The sequence below is a fragment of the Hoplias malabaricus genome, chromosome 15, assembly GCF_029633855.1.
Source record: "Hoplias malabaricus isolate fHopMal1 chromosome 15, fHopMal1.hap1, whole genome shotgun sequence".
NCBI lineage: Eukaryota > Metazoa > Chordata > Actinopteri > Characiformes > Erythrinidae > Hoplias > Hoplias malabaricus.
In genome coordinates, this window is record NC_089814.1 from 8,930,646 (window position 1) to 8,948,554 (window position 17,909).

Genomic DNA, 17,909 nt, shown 5'->3' on the forward strand with positions numbered 1-17,909 from the left:
ACATCCTCAGCTGGTGTGCCAATAGAACTGACTCATTATGGGTTAATATGGAGTCCATGACATGCTTCGCTCTTTCACTTCACCTCTTACCATTTGTTCATAATGTGGACAAATTGAAAAATATTTCTGGTTCGTTTGTTGTATCTAACACCCTGCTGACTTGGCAAGATGTTATTTCAATTATTATTAAGAATTATTTAAAAATACCTACAAACCGGATTCCAAAAAAGTTGGGACACTAAACAAATTGTGAATAAAAACTGAATGCAATGATGTGGAGATGGCAAATGTCAATATTTTATTCGTAATACAACATAGATGACAGATCAAAAGTTTAATCTGAGTAAATGTAAAATTTTTAAAGGGAAAATATGTTGATTCAAAATTTCATAGCATCAACAAATCCCAAAAAATTTGGGACAAGGCCATTTTTTACCACTGTGTGGCATCCCCCCTTCTTCTTACAACATTCAACAGACGTCTGGGGACAGAGGAGACCAGTTTCTCAAGTTTAGAAATAGGAGTGCTCTCCCATTCATGTCATATACAGGTCTCTAACTCTAACAACACTACACCCAACTGAGTGTCATTGGAGTGTACCATGTGGTCATATTAGTATAGTGAATGACCCAACAGGGCGCATAAGAAGCATCCTCACTGTCGCTCAAATAAGTTAACAAGAAAGTTTTATATAGTTAGCCAACGGTAAACACCATTTCGTTGAATGTAGACCCCTGTGTTTTGACATCTCACTAGAGATTCACTCACCCATCGACTCTTTGCATATTAATGAAAAATAAAAACTGTTTCCTTTTCTGTATTATTTCATGTGGCGGAAAAAGACTTCCATAAAAGAGAGAGGAAGAAAGCTGTAAACAGACAAAAATCTCGGAAAATCCTTCACTCGACTTTGTGTTCACAGGTATATGGCTTTATCATCTAAATATCTGTGGTTTGAGCCTAAGTTTGCTGAAAAATCTGCTGTGGTGTGGTAAACCACAAGTGCCTGTTAGCACCAACTGTGCTTCTAAACAGTGTACACCGTCTTATTTCGCTTATTTTAGAAATTTTCTGTCCCTTCAGCACCAGATGAAGCTGAAATTTGCTCTCAGAAATGGATTTTTATCGTCAACACGTGTGTCGGTGTGTGTTGTCATTGGCAGTGAGTATTTAGCAAATTTTTGATGGGTGCAACCCACATATTCAGTGCTACTGCTCATCCCACAAATGCATGTTCCTTACAAATGTGGCACCATTTAAAAGGGTATTTAACAACTTTCCAATGGTATAAGATATATTGCTACATTGTTACAACAAAGTAATAATCTACCAAACACAAATTTCCTTAAGTTAATTCCACATCCACTGTATGTTTTTACTAGGACTAAGACAAATGGTTGTATGTAAAATTGTTACAATTGTACACAAAATGTGTAAACACGTTACCTGCAGGAAGCAAATTTAAATAAGATCTTACATATTTTAGACCACAGATTGGTTAGTGAGGGGGCAGTGTGCTGTCAGGTGTCAAATCAATCAAAAATCAAAAGTTTGGAAAGTCCACACAACAAGAAGTGGAACTGTTTGTACAAGTTAGTACCATCTCACTGATGTACCAACTCCTGTCACACGAACCTCACATCTATTAAATATTTTTCATTACAGATTATGATGCAGTAGAAGTGAAAAATATACCTACAGAGTGTATGTTATTTTTTAAAACAATTTTTTTTCATCAGTTTATCAGTTTTATGTCATTGTTTGTAAGGTTTAAAGTATCCAGACACCTTTTCTTAGTAATTAATTCCTGTACCCTAAAGGCCACCCACTGTGAACATACACATTCAGTTGCACAAACATATGTTTATGAGCAGGACTGTGCTTAGTCAAAAATATCTCAACACAATAACCACAAATCCTTACATTAGATACAATCACAATTTATTAACCCATATTGGCAATGTTGTACATGGTTAAGATGCTGAAAGACACACTTGAGGCAAAATCAAATCATATCAAATTTATTTGTATAGCACTTTTTACAACTGGTGTCGTCACATAGCAGCTTCAGAGAATTCCAGTAAGACAAATATTTGACATGAAATGTAAAAATCCCCAGGTGAGCAAGCCAGTGGCGACAGTGGCAAGGAAAAACTCCCTCGGCTGAGGAAGAAACCTTGGGAGGAACCAAGGCTCACAAGGGGTGACCTATCCTCCTCTGGTCAATCTACTGGTAATAATACTCTGAATAATCTGTAAAGAGAACACACACACACACCCCACATCAGTACAGGAGACGGAATGTAACACTTACATTTAGAGTGCCAAGTGTTCTTGATATGCCATGAGATTTAAGCCTCAAGATTCTCTGACCATGTAACACACAGTGGGCAATCCCATGAACTATGAAGAACACTTAGCCAACAATGAAACGTCAAGTCATTTCTCTTTTCATCACCTCAACTGCCATGTGTCCAGTAACCCATCTGGCAAACTTCTCTGGGCATTCTGCTCCACTGGCTCCTATTGGCGGGAGACGATGGCTGGAGGCCTCCATCTTGAATTCTCCACTAGAAAAGGAGCAAAGTAGTGTCATTGAAATACACCTCAGATGTTCTATATTTGATAGAAATAGGTGATGGAGCGATTATATTTATGGTCTTGATTCCAGATGAAGAACCAGCTGCAGAGAAGTTTTCTTGACCAGCTTTCCTGTTGACCCCTTTGACATAGGCAAGCCTGAGAAATTTGGTTTGTGGTAGTCCAAGCACCTGAAATAAAAATAGAATAGAACCACTCTGCATTCAGAAGCTGGCTTTCTCTCAGTACGTATAGGTCACACCTCCGTCATGTTTCAGTCTCTTACAGTGTCTCTAATCTGAAAAACCTTTACAACTGAATTTATTGGAGCAATAAAGAAGCTTGAACAGCTTTAATAACAAATGCATGATAATTTTGATATAAGGTCATATTTAAATGTAACGTACAAAATTGTAACCAAAAACACGTTTTTTTATATAGAATTTAGAAGAGGTTTCCTCACCATTTGCTAGCTCTCCAGTTTGCGTGCTGGAAACCAGTTTGATGTGTTTATGAAGCCTCAGTGTCTGTAAATGAGTGAAAAAACAAACGGTCTCAGTCTGGAATGCTTGTCTTTCTCTTTTCTCTGCTCATGGCAGAGGCACCTGGAGTATTTTTAGACAATGGAGAGAACTCCATACATTGAAAAGCATGAATAAAATGAGGATATTGCTCTATTTCTGCTCCATTGAGATGAATATTTATTTATTTTACTGGTAGTGACTCCATAAACAGAAATTTGTTTGTTGAAAATTTAAGTTAACTTTAGCAAAAAGAATTTTAGTGAGAAACAGCATGGTTTTTAAAGACTAAGAATATGTCAATACTCTTGTATCCAGACAAGGGAATTTTTTTGAGTGTATGAACAAATGTACTCACAATTCCAGCATTTAAGGGAGGCTAATTCAACATTGCTCGCAGGATTCGCTAGAATCAGAGTCGCCTGTTGTGCCACCCTGAATCCATGGATGTCGCAAAGCTTCCTCTGGGGTAAGTCTCATCATGGGGTCCCACCTTAAGGAAAGGGGTCAAGTGATAACACATGCCTCATTAACCCAGACAGACAACAACAGATCCTCTTTTGAATAAAACTGTTCAGTGATCACTTACATCAAACAGCGTTTGATAAAGTCCACGAACGCTGGGTCGTCCGTGTTTAAAACAGCTGCCAGATCTACGGAGCTGGGCTTTCGGTTCTTGCCCTTGAGTGTGTAGTTAAGGCTTTCATCTACATCTGTGACAAAAAAATAAAAATAAAAATATACAAAACAGACCGCTCAATACCATATCCTTGCCTATTATCATGACACACTCTTATCCTTCCCACATGAAGTGCTCACCAAAGAACCGGTGTCTGCTGTAACCAGTCTGAAGAACGTAATAAGGTGGTAGGCCAATCACCTGAAATATACATTTACAGAAAATAAACACACACGTCACATAGAATATAATGTTATGTAAAATGTTAATGTGCTAAATAGTGTGCCGTATGATCATGAGGCTTATTGCCCATGAACTCAAACAATATTATCAGTTTCAACTAGCTCAGAGACCCCTGTGATATTGGGAAATGTGATGAGAATTCAAAACTGTTATTTATTATTACTACATATATAACTAGAAAAGCAAAGTGTGCCTTTACCTCAGCGATACGTTCAATCTGATCATTCTCATCAGCTCCGGGAAAAAGAGGGCGACCCATATCGAGTTCAGCCAGGATGCAGCCCAAACTCCACATGTCAATAGCACAGGAGCTGGGCTGACCCAGCATTAACTCCGGAGGGCGATAAAACCGGGTTCCGATTCCTGTGCGCGCTAAAGAGCAAGATGTAGACGTAAAGATTAAAAAAGATATATTGGTCCCACATACATGTACAGGTACGCAAAATTTGTTTCACTCACGTCTGAAATCTTCATTGTAGCTGCATCCAAAGTCAACCACAGTGATGCCTAGGCCGTCTTGTGACTCCACAATGTTCCCCTTTACACATAATAATGATGTGATCAGCTGTTTATTTATGAAATTATTTTTCCTGTTTACACTTTCCCTTTTGATAAAGACAAGTCTCACTGCTGCGCATGGATTTTGATCATGTTTTTGTTTGTTGTGTGTTGTTGCTCAAATGAAAAATATCTATAGCAGCATTCAGCAATACAAACTCTAAGTGTGCTTGCTCACTCGTGTGGAACAATTCTGTTGTTTTATATAATGATGGAAAATTTCCATTTCCTTATTTTGATTTACAATGTGACTCTGCCAAGTTCTCTGAAAATATCACAACTAGGCATCGGGGCTGATAGGTTTAACAGTACAGAACACAACATGAGCCATTCTTAATCTACAAAATCTGGAACACCAGAATTAAAATTGAGTTAAAATGATGATCCAACAGACTCCAACATCCTCAAATGGTTTTTAAACATCAGCGAATGTTGGCTGTGGTGGTACTCACAGGCTTAAGGTCACTGTGGACGATCTTCTTCTCCTTCAGAATGTTCAAGGATTTTAGCAGCATTTCAGCAAAGTGGCGCACCATTTCCTGGCTGAAGCCGTAAGGGCCTTCCCTCTTTATTTTCTCATCCAGGTTTGGCCTGAGCAGACAAAAAGGTGTAATATTAATTAAGGGCCCTATGCTGCAAAAGGGGATACCTTGTCGAGTGGTTTCCAACACTCATCCTGGAGTTCCTCTGCTTTCTATGTTTTGATGTTTTTTTGCTGATTAATTATTATCATTAGTCTGCTAATTAACAAGCCCTTTCTAAAACAGGGTGGATGTGTTTGCTCTCCAGGACGGGGAGCAATTAGAGTAGTATAAAGCTGTGCTCACACATATACACTCACCCCATGAGATCAAAGGTGAAGCATAGATGATTGCGGAAGTAGAAGAACTCCTCCATACGTATAACGTTGTAGGTACTGTCTATGTTCCTCCTCCGCAAATAATGTAGCATTCTTAGCTCCACCATTCCTTGTTTATGGTGACTAAACACAGGCAAAACAACACCCAGAAACCAGTTTAGAAAGTACCATGTGTAAGCTAGCAATATATACTGTATTAACTAATTAGCACCATACTGCAGACATCAATTTTGAGAAGTCATAAAGGTTAAACATTATATGACCAAACATAATAACCTCGGATTGTTTCGAATTATTTTGATAGCCACCATCTTCTGGGTTTTGTGATCCCGACACTTGAAGACTTGGCCAAAGGTTCCTTGTCCAATGAAGCCCAAGACTTCATAGCGGTACGCTAAGTGGTCATGAATCACCTGAAAACATAACAACAACAAACTTGATCTCCTCCCCTTCATCTACTGAAATGACGGACGGTATTAAGCTTCTTCATGTAGAAATGAACTAGAACCCCACCTGTTTGTAGGCACCATGCTTATCATCGTAGCCATGATTATGGGCCTTGCCAAAACAGCCATGAATCTTCTTGGCTTTCAGTCCCAGGTACCAAATCTCAGAGTACCCCAAAACCTCTTGCTGCTCAAACACAGTCAGCCTCTGCCCAAAGTTCTTTTGTACGTCTGAAAGACATACAAAAAATGGTAAATAAACCTTTTTGACTCCATTTCATTACCTAATAGGTGTAGTTGTGATGAGTCCATAGCTATTAAGAGTTTCCGAGACACTTTTTTGTGACATTACAAGGATACAAATGGAAGAACATTTTCTATATGCAAGAAAGACCACAAGAAATCTCTTGCAGCCGAGGGAAAATGTACAGACTGGCTTTCCTATTCTGAGATGCTTCTTAAATGTAGACTCTACATTTTTTTACCTTGTGGACACATGGGGAGCGGATAAGTCTCCAGATGCCTCTTGTGCTGCTGCATGAAGGATGAGCAATTGGAGGCACTGTTCTCTGAAGAGTTCCCCTGAACTGGCCTTGTCTCCTTATTGATAATATTCCACAGACAATGCACATGAATCAGATAAACGTGCCAGTGTTGGCCAATAAGAACACTACTGCATATATTTGCATATATTACACACATATTGTAGTATGTGTATCTTGTAACAGTCCCACTGTAAAGGAGATATGTCAACTTTAGTTCTGTTTGACAATCAATTATTTTAATTGTGATGGCTTCAGTGTCTGTAGAAAGCTGGGTGCCAGGCTACTTACAGGATTCAGACGTTTGTGTGTCATCAAGCTGGAACTGGGCTGCCTTTTCTCATTGATATGAGGCAATGTACCCACTCCTTGGACCTTGGACTTTGCAAAGGCTGCAGGTTGAGGCTTCGGTTTTATTTGTGGAAGTTTGTGACATCCATTGTTCTACATAAAAAGAAAAGACAAGTGAGTGCCCAAGGCATTACAGTCACATGTCTAGCCTGCTATTCCATCCACACTCACAATTACATTGTATACAAAGTATACCCATTTTAACTGTACAACACGGTACTTTAAATAAAATGAGCCTCATTCATGAAATCTTCATTAAAAAACACGAATAAACTGTACGAAAACTTTCCATTGTGCATTTTAATTATATTTATTAACATTTATTTAAAGTTCAGTCAATTCACATGATACGTTCAGCATTTTCAGACATTATAATAATCCTGCCAGTCAAAAATTAGGGAACTCTGGCGGATGCGTGGTATGTGGTAAAGGGAATATTTACAGTGAGCTTTATCTAGTCATGAATCAACGGACGTCTTACCAGATTTCTTGTCGAGCCTGGTCCCAGTTGAGCCTTCTCAGCTTGAGGATTTTCCAGCTGAGGGAGTGCATCAAGCTTCCCAGCCTGTGGAGGTAGATAAACACATCACACACACTGTAAGTCACACACACTGAACTCAAATAAGGCAGCAATATTGTTGATGCCGCAAACATGCCAGTCAAGGACAATGTTAAGCAGAGTATCAGCTGTATACAAACCAGTGGACAGGTAAATGTGGCTATACACTGTGAAACATTACACTGTGTATTACGAGGATAAATGTATTTAAATGTATCCCAGTCTATGGAAAGTATCCCAGTTCAAGTCTGTCATCTCTGTTAATGGCATAGAGCCGTATTCGTTGTAGTTTGTGTCAGTCTCATTCAGCACTATTCCTGATATAAGCAGGAAACACCTGAAAGTGTTAAGAAATAATTCTGCCAGTGATAGATTAGGGAACTCCTGGTGGGGGGTAAAGGGAGTTCTTTGCAAGTGGATTTTACTATTGCATGTATGAACGGAAGTCTTACAAGTCTTCTGGGACAGCCTGGTTGAGCCTTCTCAGCTGGTTTTTTAAGCTGAGGGAGGGCATCAGGCTTCACACCCTGTGAGGGCAAATAAACAGAGTAGTACAAGATGAGATAACTTAATAAATATAAACCCTCTGACGCACTCTACGACACACACACACACAAATCAATTAAGGCAGCAAAATTGGTTATCCTATGAACATGCCACTCAAGAACAACACTCAGTAGGGATTTAGCTATGTACAAACCAGTAGACAGGTAAATGTGTCTATACACCGTGAAACTGAACACAGTGCACTCTTAATGAGTGGTAAAAGAAATGCTTTACAAATTAGCTTTACCACTGCATGAATTAACAGACTTTTTTCAGTCTTACCAGTTTTCTGGGATTGCCTGGTACCAGTTTAGCCTTCCCAGTTTGAGGTGTTTTAATCTGGGGAAGGGCAGGGAGTGCATCAAGCTTCCCAGCCTGTGGAGGTAGATAAACACATCACACACACTGTAAGTCACACACACTGAACTCAAATAAGGCAGCAATATTGTTGATGCTGCAAACATGCCAGTCAAGGACAGTGTTAAGCAGAGTATCAGCTGTATACAAACCAGTGGACAGGCAAATGTGGCTATACACTGTGAAACAGAACACTGTGTATTATGAAGATAAATGTATTTAAATGTAGCTCAGTCTAGAGAAAGTATCCCAGTTCAAGTCTGTCATCTCTGTTAATGGCATAGAGCCGTATTCGTTGTAGTTTGTGTCAGTCTCATTCAGTACAATTCCTGATTTAAGCAGGAAACACCTGAAAGTGTTAAGAAATAATTCTGCCAGTGAAAGATTAGGGAACTCCTGGTGGGGGGTAAAGGGAGTTCCTTGCAAGTGTGTTTTACTCCTCCATGTGTTAACGGATGTCTTACCGGTTTTTTGGGATAGCCTGGTCCCATTTGAGGCTTCCTAGCTTCAGGCTTTTTAATCTGGGGTAGGGGATCAAGCTTCCCACCCTGTGGGGGCAAATAAACATAGCTCAATACAAACTGAGATTACTGAAATAAAAATACAAACCTTTCTCTCTCACACACACACACAGATAACAACAGACATATATATATATCGTTTTGTTTCCTCATATCTGATATTGTCTTTGTACCATTTTGAATTAAAAATAGTGTTAAAATAATTTGAACATCACTGCACTCTTTATTTACACTTTTCACAGCGTTTCAACTTTTCTGGAAATGGGGTTGTGGTACTATCCATCCATCCATCATCTGTAACCGCTTGTCCAATTTAGGGTCGCGGGGGGTCCAGAGCCTACCTGGAATCATCGGGCGCAAGGCGGGAATACACCCTGGAGGGGACGCCAGTCCTTCACAGGGCAACACAGACACACACATTCACTCACACCTACGGACACTTTCAAGTCGCCAATCCACCTGCAACGTGTGTTTTTGGACTGTGGGAGGAAACCGGAGCACCCGGAGGAAACCCATGCGGACACGGGGAGAACACACCAACTCCTCACAGACAGTCACCCGGAGGAAACCCACGCGGACACGGGGAGAACACACCAACTCCTCACAGACAGTCACCCGGAGGAAACCCACGCGGACACAGGGAGAACACACCAACTCCTCACAGACAGTCACCCGGAGCTGGAATCGAACCCACAACCTCCAGGCCCCTGGAGCTGTGTGACTGCGACACTACCTGCTGCGCCACCGTGCCGCCCCGGTTGTGGTACCATTTTTATGTATTATACAGTAGTTTGGTGTTGTGTCAGTCTCATCCAGCACTATTCCTGATATAAGCAGGAAACACTTGAGAGTGTTAAGAAATAATCCAGCCAGTCAAAGATTAGGGAACTCCTTGCAAGTGGATTTTACTATTGCATGTATGAACGGAAGTCTTACAAGTCTTCTGGGACAGCCTGGTTGAGCCTTCTCAGCTTCTGGTTTTTTAAGCTGAGGGAGGGCATCAGGCTTCACACCCTGTGAGGGCAAATAAACAGAGTAGTACAAGATGAGATAACTTAATAAATATAAACCCTCTGACGCACTCTACGAAACACACAAACACAAATCAATTAAGGCAGCAAAATTGTTTATCCTATGAACATGCCACTCAAGAACAACACTTAGTAGGGATTTAGCTGTGTACAAACCAGTAGACAGGTAAATGTGTCTATACACCGTGAAACTGAACACAGTGCACTCTTAATGAGTGGTAAAAGGAATTCTTTACAAATTAGCTTTACCACTGCATGAATTAACAGACTTTTATTTCAGTCTTACCAGTTTTCTGGGATTGCCTGGTACCAGTTTAGCCTTCCCAGTTTGAGGTGTTTTAATCTGGGGAAGGGCAGGGAGGGCATCAAACTTCCCACCCTGTGGAGGTAGATAAGCTGAGATCAGTAGCTGCGATAAATTAAATCATTATAAACCCACTCAACAACCAAAAACGAGTTAAACTATATTCATACATTTTTAGCTTACGGCTGCTTACACACAATTTAAAAAGGAACTTATTTCATAAAACAGAGACACACATTACAATTTATAATGTTAAACTTTTTACAATTAACACCACAATCATAAACAAAACTGTCCGCTACAACTCCTTCAATCCTGTCCGCCATTTTGCGGGTGAAGCCCAGGGCCCCAAGACCCTGGAGCTTTGTTTCAGCTGCAGCACTGCTCTGATGCCCCTTTTGTTTTATTAGAGTACTTTTATTTCCAAAAGATGTTAAAAATCCTTATATTTACACAGGATTGTGATTTTTCTCATATTTTCTGAGTGACGATCAGAAATGATTTACTTGTAAGGTGCCTGACACTTGTTGAGCGGCTGTATCTCATATTTTTAAAATTAAAGCAATGTACCAGTAACCCATTAATTTGAGGTGTTTAAAATTTTACCTCTGTGAGACAATTTTGTTTAATAACAAGTTTAGTGATCCTACCTTTGCAGGAAAAGTAGTTCTCTTCTGAGCCTTTTCCATTTCTCTTCTGGAGGTATTCATCCAGGTATTTTAATGTACGTTGATATGTTGTTTCACACCTATCTTTGTCAAGCAGTTAAACAGGTGCGTGACCGATGATCATTCTGAAGCTGAACGTTCAGAGACACCTCTTATAAAGAATGAGTTACGTTTGTGACATCAACTGTGACGTCACAGAGGCAGTTGGTTTGTGATGTCATTTTGCACTAGCGAAGAAAATACCAGAAAATTCCAGAAAATACCATCGCTGTGTCCATTTACACACGTGCATTGGATGTATACTAACTGTCAACGTGAAAGCAACACGTTATGTACAAATCAATTTTCATAAATAACACGAAACTGACGCTGAAGTTGAACCTGCGCCGCAGTTCACAAAGATCGCCAGCAGACGGCGACAACACTACACAGTAAAAATACTGTTCAACTACACACTTATTTTACTGTAATGTATATCTTATTAGAAGGGGTTCACAGTCATTATTTGTATGTAGCACGAGAAAAAAATAGGAAAAGAAAAACTGAAATGGCTTCCCAAATCACCAGGAGCCTTTGAATTTCCAGGAAAATCAAATTCCCCATTTCCTGTCAAGGATCAAACTGACCTCATAATTTTACCAGTCTTCCCAAACCTTTTCAGACTAGATTTGTTTCATCCAGGTCTCACAAAATGCATTTACTTATATATGACATATATATTGACATATTATGCTAATTACATATATAAAAAATGGCATGAATAAAAATAATATTGGCACATTGTATACACATATATACATAATTTATATATACATAATTTACATAAACAATTGTGTGGGTTTTTTGTATGTCTTTTATTTGGCATGCTGTGCAAAAAATGTAAATAAATACATAATGCATTGATGGGCAAATAATTTAAACATTTATTCATTTGAAAACAATATAAAGAAAATATTTCATTTTTATTATTATTATTATTTTTAATTATACCCATTTTGAATTTGATGCAAGCAACGTTAAATTAGCATGGGGCAACAAATGAGTGTTAAAGTGGTGTAAAGCTGCAAAATTAACCATTTCCTTGACAACAGGTCAGTGATATGACTGGGTTTAAACCAGTGGATTTACCCTGCTATTTGGAAGCATGCTGTAATGAGATCCCACAGCGGTCAATACAAGGTCTATTGCTATTATGACTTTCCAAGCATTTGTCCTCCTGTTGTCACTTGCCTGATGTATGCAGATGCTAGTTATTTATGTGCATGCAAATGATAATGTCACGCCCTTGTCCTATCGTGTCTGTTTTCCCTGCCATGTGCTCACTTAGCAAATGGCTCTGTTTGTTATTGTTCATGTCTCCTCCCTAGTCTCGCCTTGGTTCCGCCCTCTCGTCAGTGTCTCCTTTATAGCCCTACCCTCTCGTTATCAGTCCCAGGTGTTCCTTGTCTATGCTCATTGTGTGTATATATAGCCCCGTTGTTTCAGTGCTCCCTTGTCTGGTGTTGTGTGTGTAGATATAGGTTTCTCAGTCCTTCTTTTTACATGTGTCTACCCCAGTTCATAGCTTTTCTCTGTCTGTCCTAGTTGAACTATGTTTAGTGTTGTCTTTATTACCGTCTGTATGTATTAACCGTGTTTATTTTGATTCTGTCTTTGTTTAAATAATATTCCTTGCGTTTACGTCCGTCTCCTCGTCCTCCCTGCGCAGCCGTGACAGATAAGCAGCAGGCTGCTCTGAAAATGTTTTATTTTTTGGTGTCTGATTCTAACGGGTTGAGCAAATAGAGGTACAGTGTAATATTGTCACAGGTAATCCTTAAAAAACTACTAAAAATCAGTCTTATTCATTCTGTACAGTGGTGCAGCACTCCATTGTTTGCGTTTGTACGTTCTTGCTGTAATTAATTTTTTTCATCCAGATATTTTTTGTTCTACTGCCCTTTGTTTGTTGTTGACTGATTTACCTGAAATTTACTGCATATTTATTTCAAACGAATACATTTTGATTTATTAATAAATTAATCAAGTAATAAAATATAATTTCTGCATAACATTATCTGTAATTTGTAGTGTTCCAACAAACGCTGTTGTCTCTGTTCTCATGTCAATGAGGAAAATGGATATTTTCTGAAATGCTGATGGCACACAGCTCCTATCTCCCTATATAGTGAATTACAAAAGTCATAAAACTACAATGTATACATGCAGATATCACTAGATTTCAGATTCGCACATATACACCCTTATACACCACGGCCTGGTAAACGAGGTGGTGGTACGGGGCTGTTGATATCCAACACATGGAAATATACCCAGTTGGAATCATTAGTCTCATACAGCTCCTTCGAATACCATGCCATCCTGGTGACTGCACCTGTAAAAATGTATGTGGTTTTTGTATATCGTCCCCCAGGGCGACTGGGCGATTTCCTAGAAGAGCTAGACACCCTGCTTTCTTCCATCCCTGAACTGCTTAATTAACTCTGTAAAAGTTACTCCTCTACATCTCTCTGACCATTGCTTTATTCAGCTCAATGCTTGTCTCCCTCAGCAACCCACTGTGTCCACTCCCTCTGTCCCCTTCCGGCGCAATCTCCCACCCACTTCTCTGCCCTTGTGACTTATGCTCTCCCACCCCCAAGCATCTCTTGAGGTCAATGACGCCACAGAGTCACTCTGCACAACTCTGAGCGCCTGCTTGGATCGCCTGTGCCCTCTGACTATCAGAACCGCAAAACCCATGCAGCCCCACCCGTGGCTTACTGACTCCCTTCGATCAATGCGAACTAACCTCAGAGCTGCTGAGAGGAGATGGCGAAAAACAAAAGACCCATCACACCTGACACAACTGCAATCTCTGCTCTCAGCCTTTTCATCAAACGTCACCTCTGCAAAAAAGAAATTCTACCAAGACAAAATCAACAACGCTACTGCCACCCGGAAGCTGTTTTCAACCTTCAAGTCTCTACTGAACCCTCCACCTCCACCCCCTGCAACCAACCTCACCGCTGACGCATGTGCTGACTTCTTCACCAGCAAAGTTGCTGCAAGTAGCAGCCGGTTTTCCTTCTACACAGCCTCCGGCTCTCCCTTAGAATCCTCCTAAACCTACTGCTTCCTTCCCCTCTTTCACTCCTCTCTCAGAACACGAGGTATCAAATCTTCTTAGAGGCGGCCGTCCTCCATCCTGTCCACTGGATCCCATTCCTACCACCCTACTGCAAACCTTAGCTCCGTCCACTGTGTCCGCAGCCACTCATGTAATCAATTCTTCACTAACCTCGGGAACATTTCCAAACACCTTCAAGCAAGCTCAGGTAAGACCTCTACTCAAAAAACCTTCTCTTGCTCCTTCTATAGTAGAGAACTACCGAACAGTCTCTCCTCCCCTTCCGGTCTAAAATCATTGAAAGAGCTGTCTTTAAGCAGGCAACAAAATTCCTGTCCCAACATAACCTCCTTGACTCTAACCAATCCGGCTTCAAGAGCGGCCACTCGACGGAAACTGCGCTTCTGTCAGTAATGGAAGCTCTTAAAGATGCCAAAGCGACAGGTCAGTCCTCAGTTCTCATCCTGCTTGACCTATCAGCAGCATTTGATACAGTCAACCACCCCATCTTACTAAACAAACTCACTGACATGGGCTTCAAGAACAATACACTCTCCTGGTTTGAGTCTTATCTCACTGGACGATCCTTCAATGTGTCATGACTTGGACAAACATCAGCACAACACCACCTCACCACAGGTGTGCCCCAAGGCTCAGAGCTGGGACACCTCCTCTTTGCCTTGTACACCACCTCTCTAGGCCCAATCATACATTCACACAGCTTCTCCTATCACTGCTATGCAGATGACACACAGCTCTATTTATCCTTTCCTCCAGGTGACACTTCAGTGGCAACTCGATTTTCTGACATATCTACATGGATGAAGGAACATCACTTCCAATTGAATTTATCCAAAACTGAACTGCTGGCCCTCCCAGCCAAGCAAGCTATTCTCCACAACATTAGCATCAAGCTAGAGTCCCTATCAGTGGCTCCCTCCAAGGTTGTAAGAAACCTGGGTGTCATGGTTGATGACCAGCTGACCTTCGCAGATCACGTTACCGCAGTAGCTCGATCGTGCCACTTCTCCCTATTCAACATAAGGAAGATTAGACCATATCTAACTCAACATACAACACAGCTCCTCGTTTCAGACTTTAGTAATCTCCCGTCTAGACTATTGCAACGCCCTCCTGACAGGTCTTCCGGCCTGTGCTGTGAGACCGCTACAGATGATCCAGAATGCTGCAGCACACCTGGTCTTCAACCAGCCTAAAAGAGCACATGTCATGCCCCTATTAGTTGAGCTGCATTGGCTACCCTTAGCTGCTCGCATCAAATTCAAATCACTAATGATGGCCTTCAGAGTATTCACTGGCTCTGTTCCCATCTTTCTCAATAGACTCTTAAAACCATATATTAGCGCCCGTCCTCTCTGTTCCTCAAAGGAGCGCCAACTAACACGGCCATCACAGAGAATTGAGGAATAAATCAGTTACACAAGCATACATGGTCATTGCTGATTGAAAATACCTCTATTGATTATGAATCATTTCAATAAACAAATTCCATCACACCCCCTACTGGACTGGTAATGATAAAACAGCGAGAGAGCAGAGCAGACGGGAAATTTGCCGTTTTTAAAACTATCCAGATCCGTGTGGACGGGGCCTATATTATTACTGAGGCATTTAATTTTGAGGTGTCATCACAAGAACAACATGTCATTCACTACTGTGACTCTCGATACATGGACGAAATATGTAATAAGTCAAGACTACCATAGGATTCATCAAGAAATCTGACCAGCCCCAGGTCTCTCTCTGTATGAAGTAAGAATGAAGTCCACTGCATCTCATTTGAAGTGGGTAAGGCCACTGGACTACCTCAGGTGTCTCGATGTAATTGACTCCAAAATAAATAAGTAAAATTCTACACTCATTCAATCAAATTTTATTTATATAGAGCTTTTCACAACAAAAAGTTGTCTTAAAGCCACTTTACAGAGATCCGGGTCCCAGCCTCCTATGAGAGAGCCAGGGGCAACAGTGGCAAGGAAAAACTCCCTCAGCACACGAGGAAGAAACCAAGACTCATGGGGAACCCATCCTCCTCGGGTCGACACCGGAGACACAACAGAGAATAGAACAGAAGTAAAAGTGAAATGATGACAGATGAAGGGGTTATAGTAATGTGAATATAGAATATTAGTGATGTATGAGTCTGAGGAAGGAGAAAGGGATCAGTGATTCTGTGTGAGTTAAAAGTAGGTGCAGAGTTAATTTGAGATAAAACAGCATGGCCAAGCATGATAGTGTAGACGAGACAAGGCCAGGATCGTGTACAGGACACACAGGGTCAGGGGCTGGATCAGGGCAACACCTGGAAAGCAGCACGACATTTCAAAGCAGGAGAGAGACAGGAGAAAGAAAAACAGACAAAGGGAACAAAGAAAAATAGAGTTAAGTAGGTTCATGGTAAAAAACTGGCAAAATTGTCCTGTGAAAAAAGCTTCCACGGGTCAGGCAAGAGAACCCAGCGACAGACAGCGCATTGGTGGTTACCAGAAAGCTAATTAAAAAAAGTATATACGGTTAATACAGAACTGTGATAATATGAAAACCAGCTCGAAAACCAAAAGAGAAGGAGAAACCTGAAAGTGAGTGATTAACCAAAAGCTTGTTTGAAAAGGTGGGTTTTTAATCTAGATTTAAAGATTGAGAGTGTGTCTGAGCCCCGAACAGTAACTGGAGGCTATTCCAGAGTTGAGGAGCTCTGTGAGAAAGGGCTCTTCCTCCTGCAGTGTTTTCTTAATGCGAGGAACTAAGAGTAGATGGGCATCCTGGAAGTGTACGTGAAGGGCGATAAGGTATGAGAAGTTCAGTAAGATACTGCGGGCCTAAACCATTTAGAGATTTATAAGCTAAAAGAGGAGTATTTTATAGTCAATGTGAAATTTTACAGGTAGCCAGTGTAGGGACGAGAGAACTGGGGTGATATGGTCGAATTTTCTAGCTCTAGTGAGCACCCTGGCTGCTGCATTTTGAACTAACTGAAGCTTGTGTAACGCTTTGCACGAGCTCCCTGCCAGGAGCGTATTGCAGTAGTCTAGACGTGTAGTTATAAAAGCATGCACTAGTTTCTCTGCATCTTTTAAGGATAAAATATGCAGAATTGTGGCAATATTGCGTAGGTGGAAGAAGGCATTTTTGACTGTATTGGATATGTGGGTATCAAATGTGAGAGTCGAATCAAAGACTACCCCTAAGTTGTTAATGATGGTACTGTGTTTTACTGTTGAATTATCAAGATTAATAGCAGCATTTCTGAGTAAATGTATCTGAGAATCTGTACCTAGTAACAAGACTTCAGTTTTATCAGAATTTAACATCTTCCAGTCTTTAATTTCAGTTAGACATTGTTATTTTACATAGTCAAGCAACATCATAAGGTTTTACTGATAGAGTTGTGTCATCAGCATAACAATGGAATTGAATACCATGCTTATGGATTAGTCTACCCAGTGGCAGCACAGCACATCTAACACCTGATGAGGTTGAGGAAAAACTTCTGCTTCTGAACAACATACAACTTGAGTTCAGTGACAGTGTACTAACAGCAGTCATGACTTTGAACAGCAAGGACTCAACATTCAACTAATGCTTGAAGATGCCAACACAAAACCTCTTGGGTAATGCCATTTTAATCTGTTTTGAAAAGGTGTTCCTCTTTCCTCCCTGTAGGAACAATTGACAAGGACAATTTAATTTCTGTCAATATATTTGGGGTAAGGAGAAATATAATTTTAGTAAGTCTTAAATGTTACCTGTACTGCTGATTAATCTCTACACCTCTTTCTGAAAGAAATGCAACCTGTTAAAAATAAATGACCTTTTGAATGGCAGTATTTCCTGAGTTAGTGTTTTCTTTCAGAGAAACTGTATGGAAACTAGTAGGCTTCACTAAAAGCTTGTATGAACTAAAATGGTTTTGAAAATGTCATAAATGTCTGCTTAAATCTGTTTAGCCCAAACTATAGGTCAGCACTGTTAAAACTAACCACCCTATTTTCAAAAAATTGGATTCTAAACAGT

General features: G+C 40.5%; 1 protein-coding gene across 2 annotated transcripts; it reads right to left on the reverse strand.

The window, feature by feature from the left end:
- Positions 1–1,842: 1,842 nt before the first annotated feature.
- LOC136668608 (dual specificity tyrosine-phosphorylation-regulated kinase 4-like) lies at positions 1,843–10,901 on the reverse strand. Of its 2 annotated transcripts, XM_066646231.1 has the most exons (21): positions 10,748–10,901; positions 10,080–10,172; positions 9,699–9,776; positions 8,706–8,789; positions 8,167–8,259; positions 7,791–7,865; positions 7,261–7,344; positions 6,720–6,872; positions 6,372–6,486; positions 5,954–6,117; positions 5,717–5,853; positions 5,423–5,563; positions 5,034–5,172; positions 4,483–4,561; positions 4,223–4,395; positions 3,921–3,981; positions 3,691–3,814; positions 3,460–3,594; positions 3,044–3,107; positions 2,459–2,771; positions 1,843–2,253 (listed from the first exon to the last, which is right to left on the reverse strand). In XM_066646231.1, the coding sequence occupies exons 1-18, from the start codon at positions 10,805–10,807 to the stop codon at positions 3,486–3,488; spliced, it is 1,962 nt and encodes a 653-aa protein (XP_066502328.1). In that variant the 5' UTR covers positions 10,808–10,901; the 3' UTR covers positions 1,843–2,253; positions 2,459–2,771; positions 3,044–3,107; positions 3,460–3,485. The 2 variants fall into 2 exon arrangements, with proteins under 2 accessions (XP_066502328.1, XP_066502329.1); XM_066646232.1 differs by lacking the exons at positions 9,699–9,776; positions 10,080–10,172; positions 10,748–10,901 and adding an exon at positions 9,104–9,347 and having other exon boundaries at positions 1,847–2,253.
- Between the last annotated feature and the right edge of the window lie 7,008 nt (positions 10,902–17,909).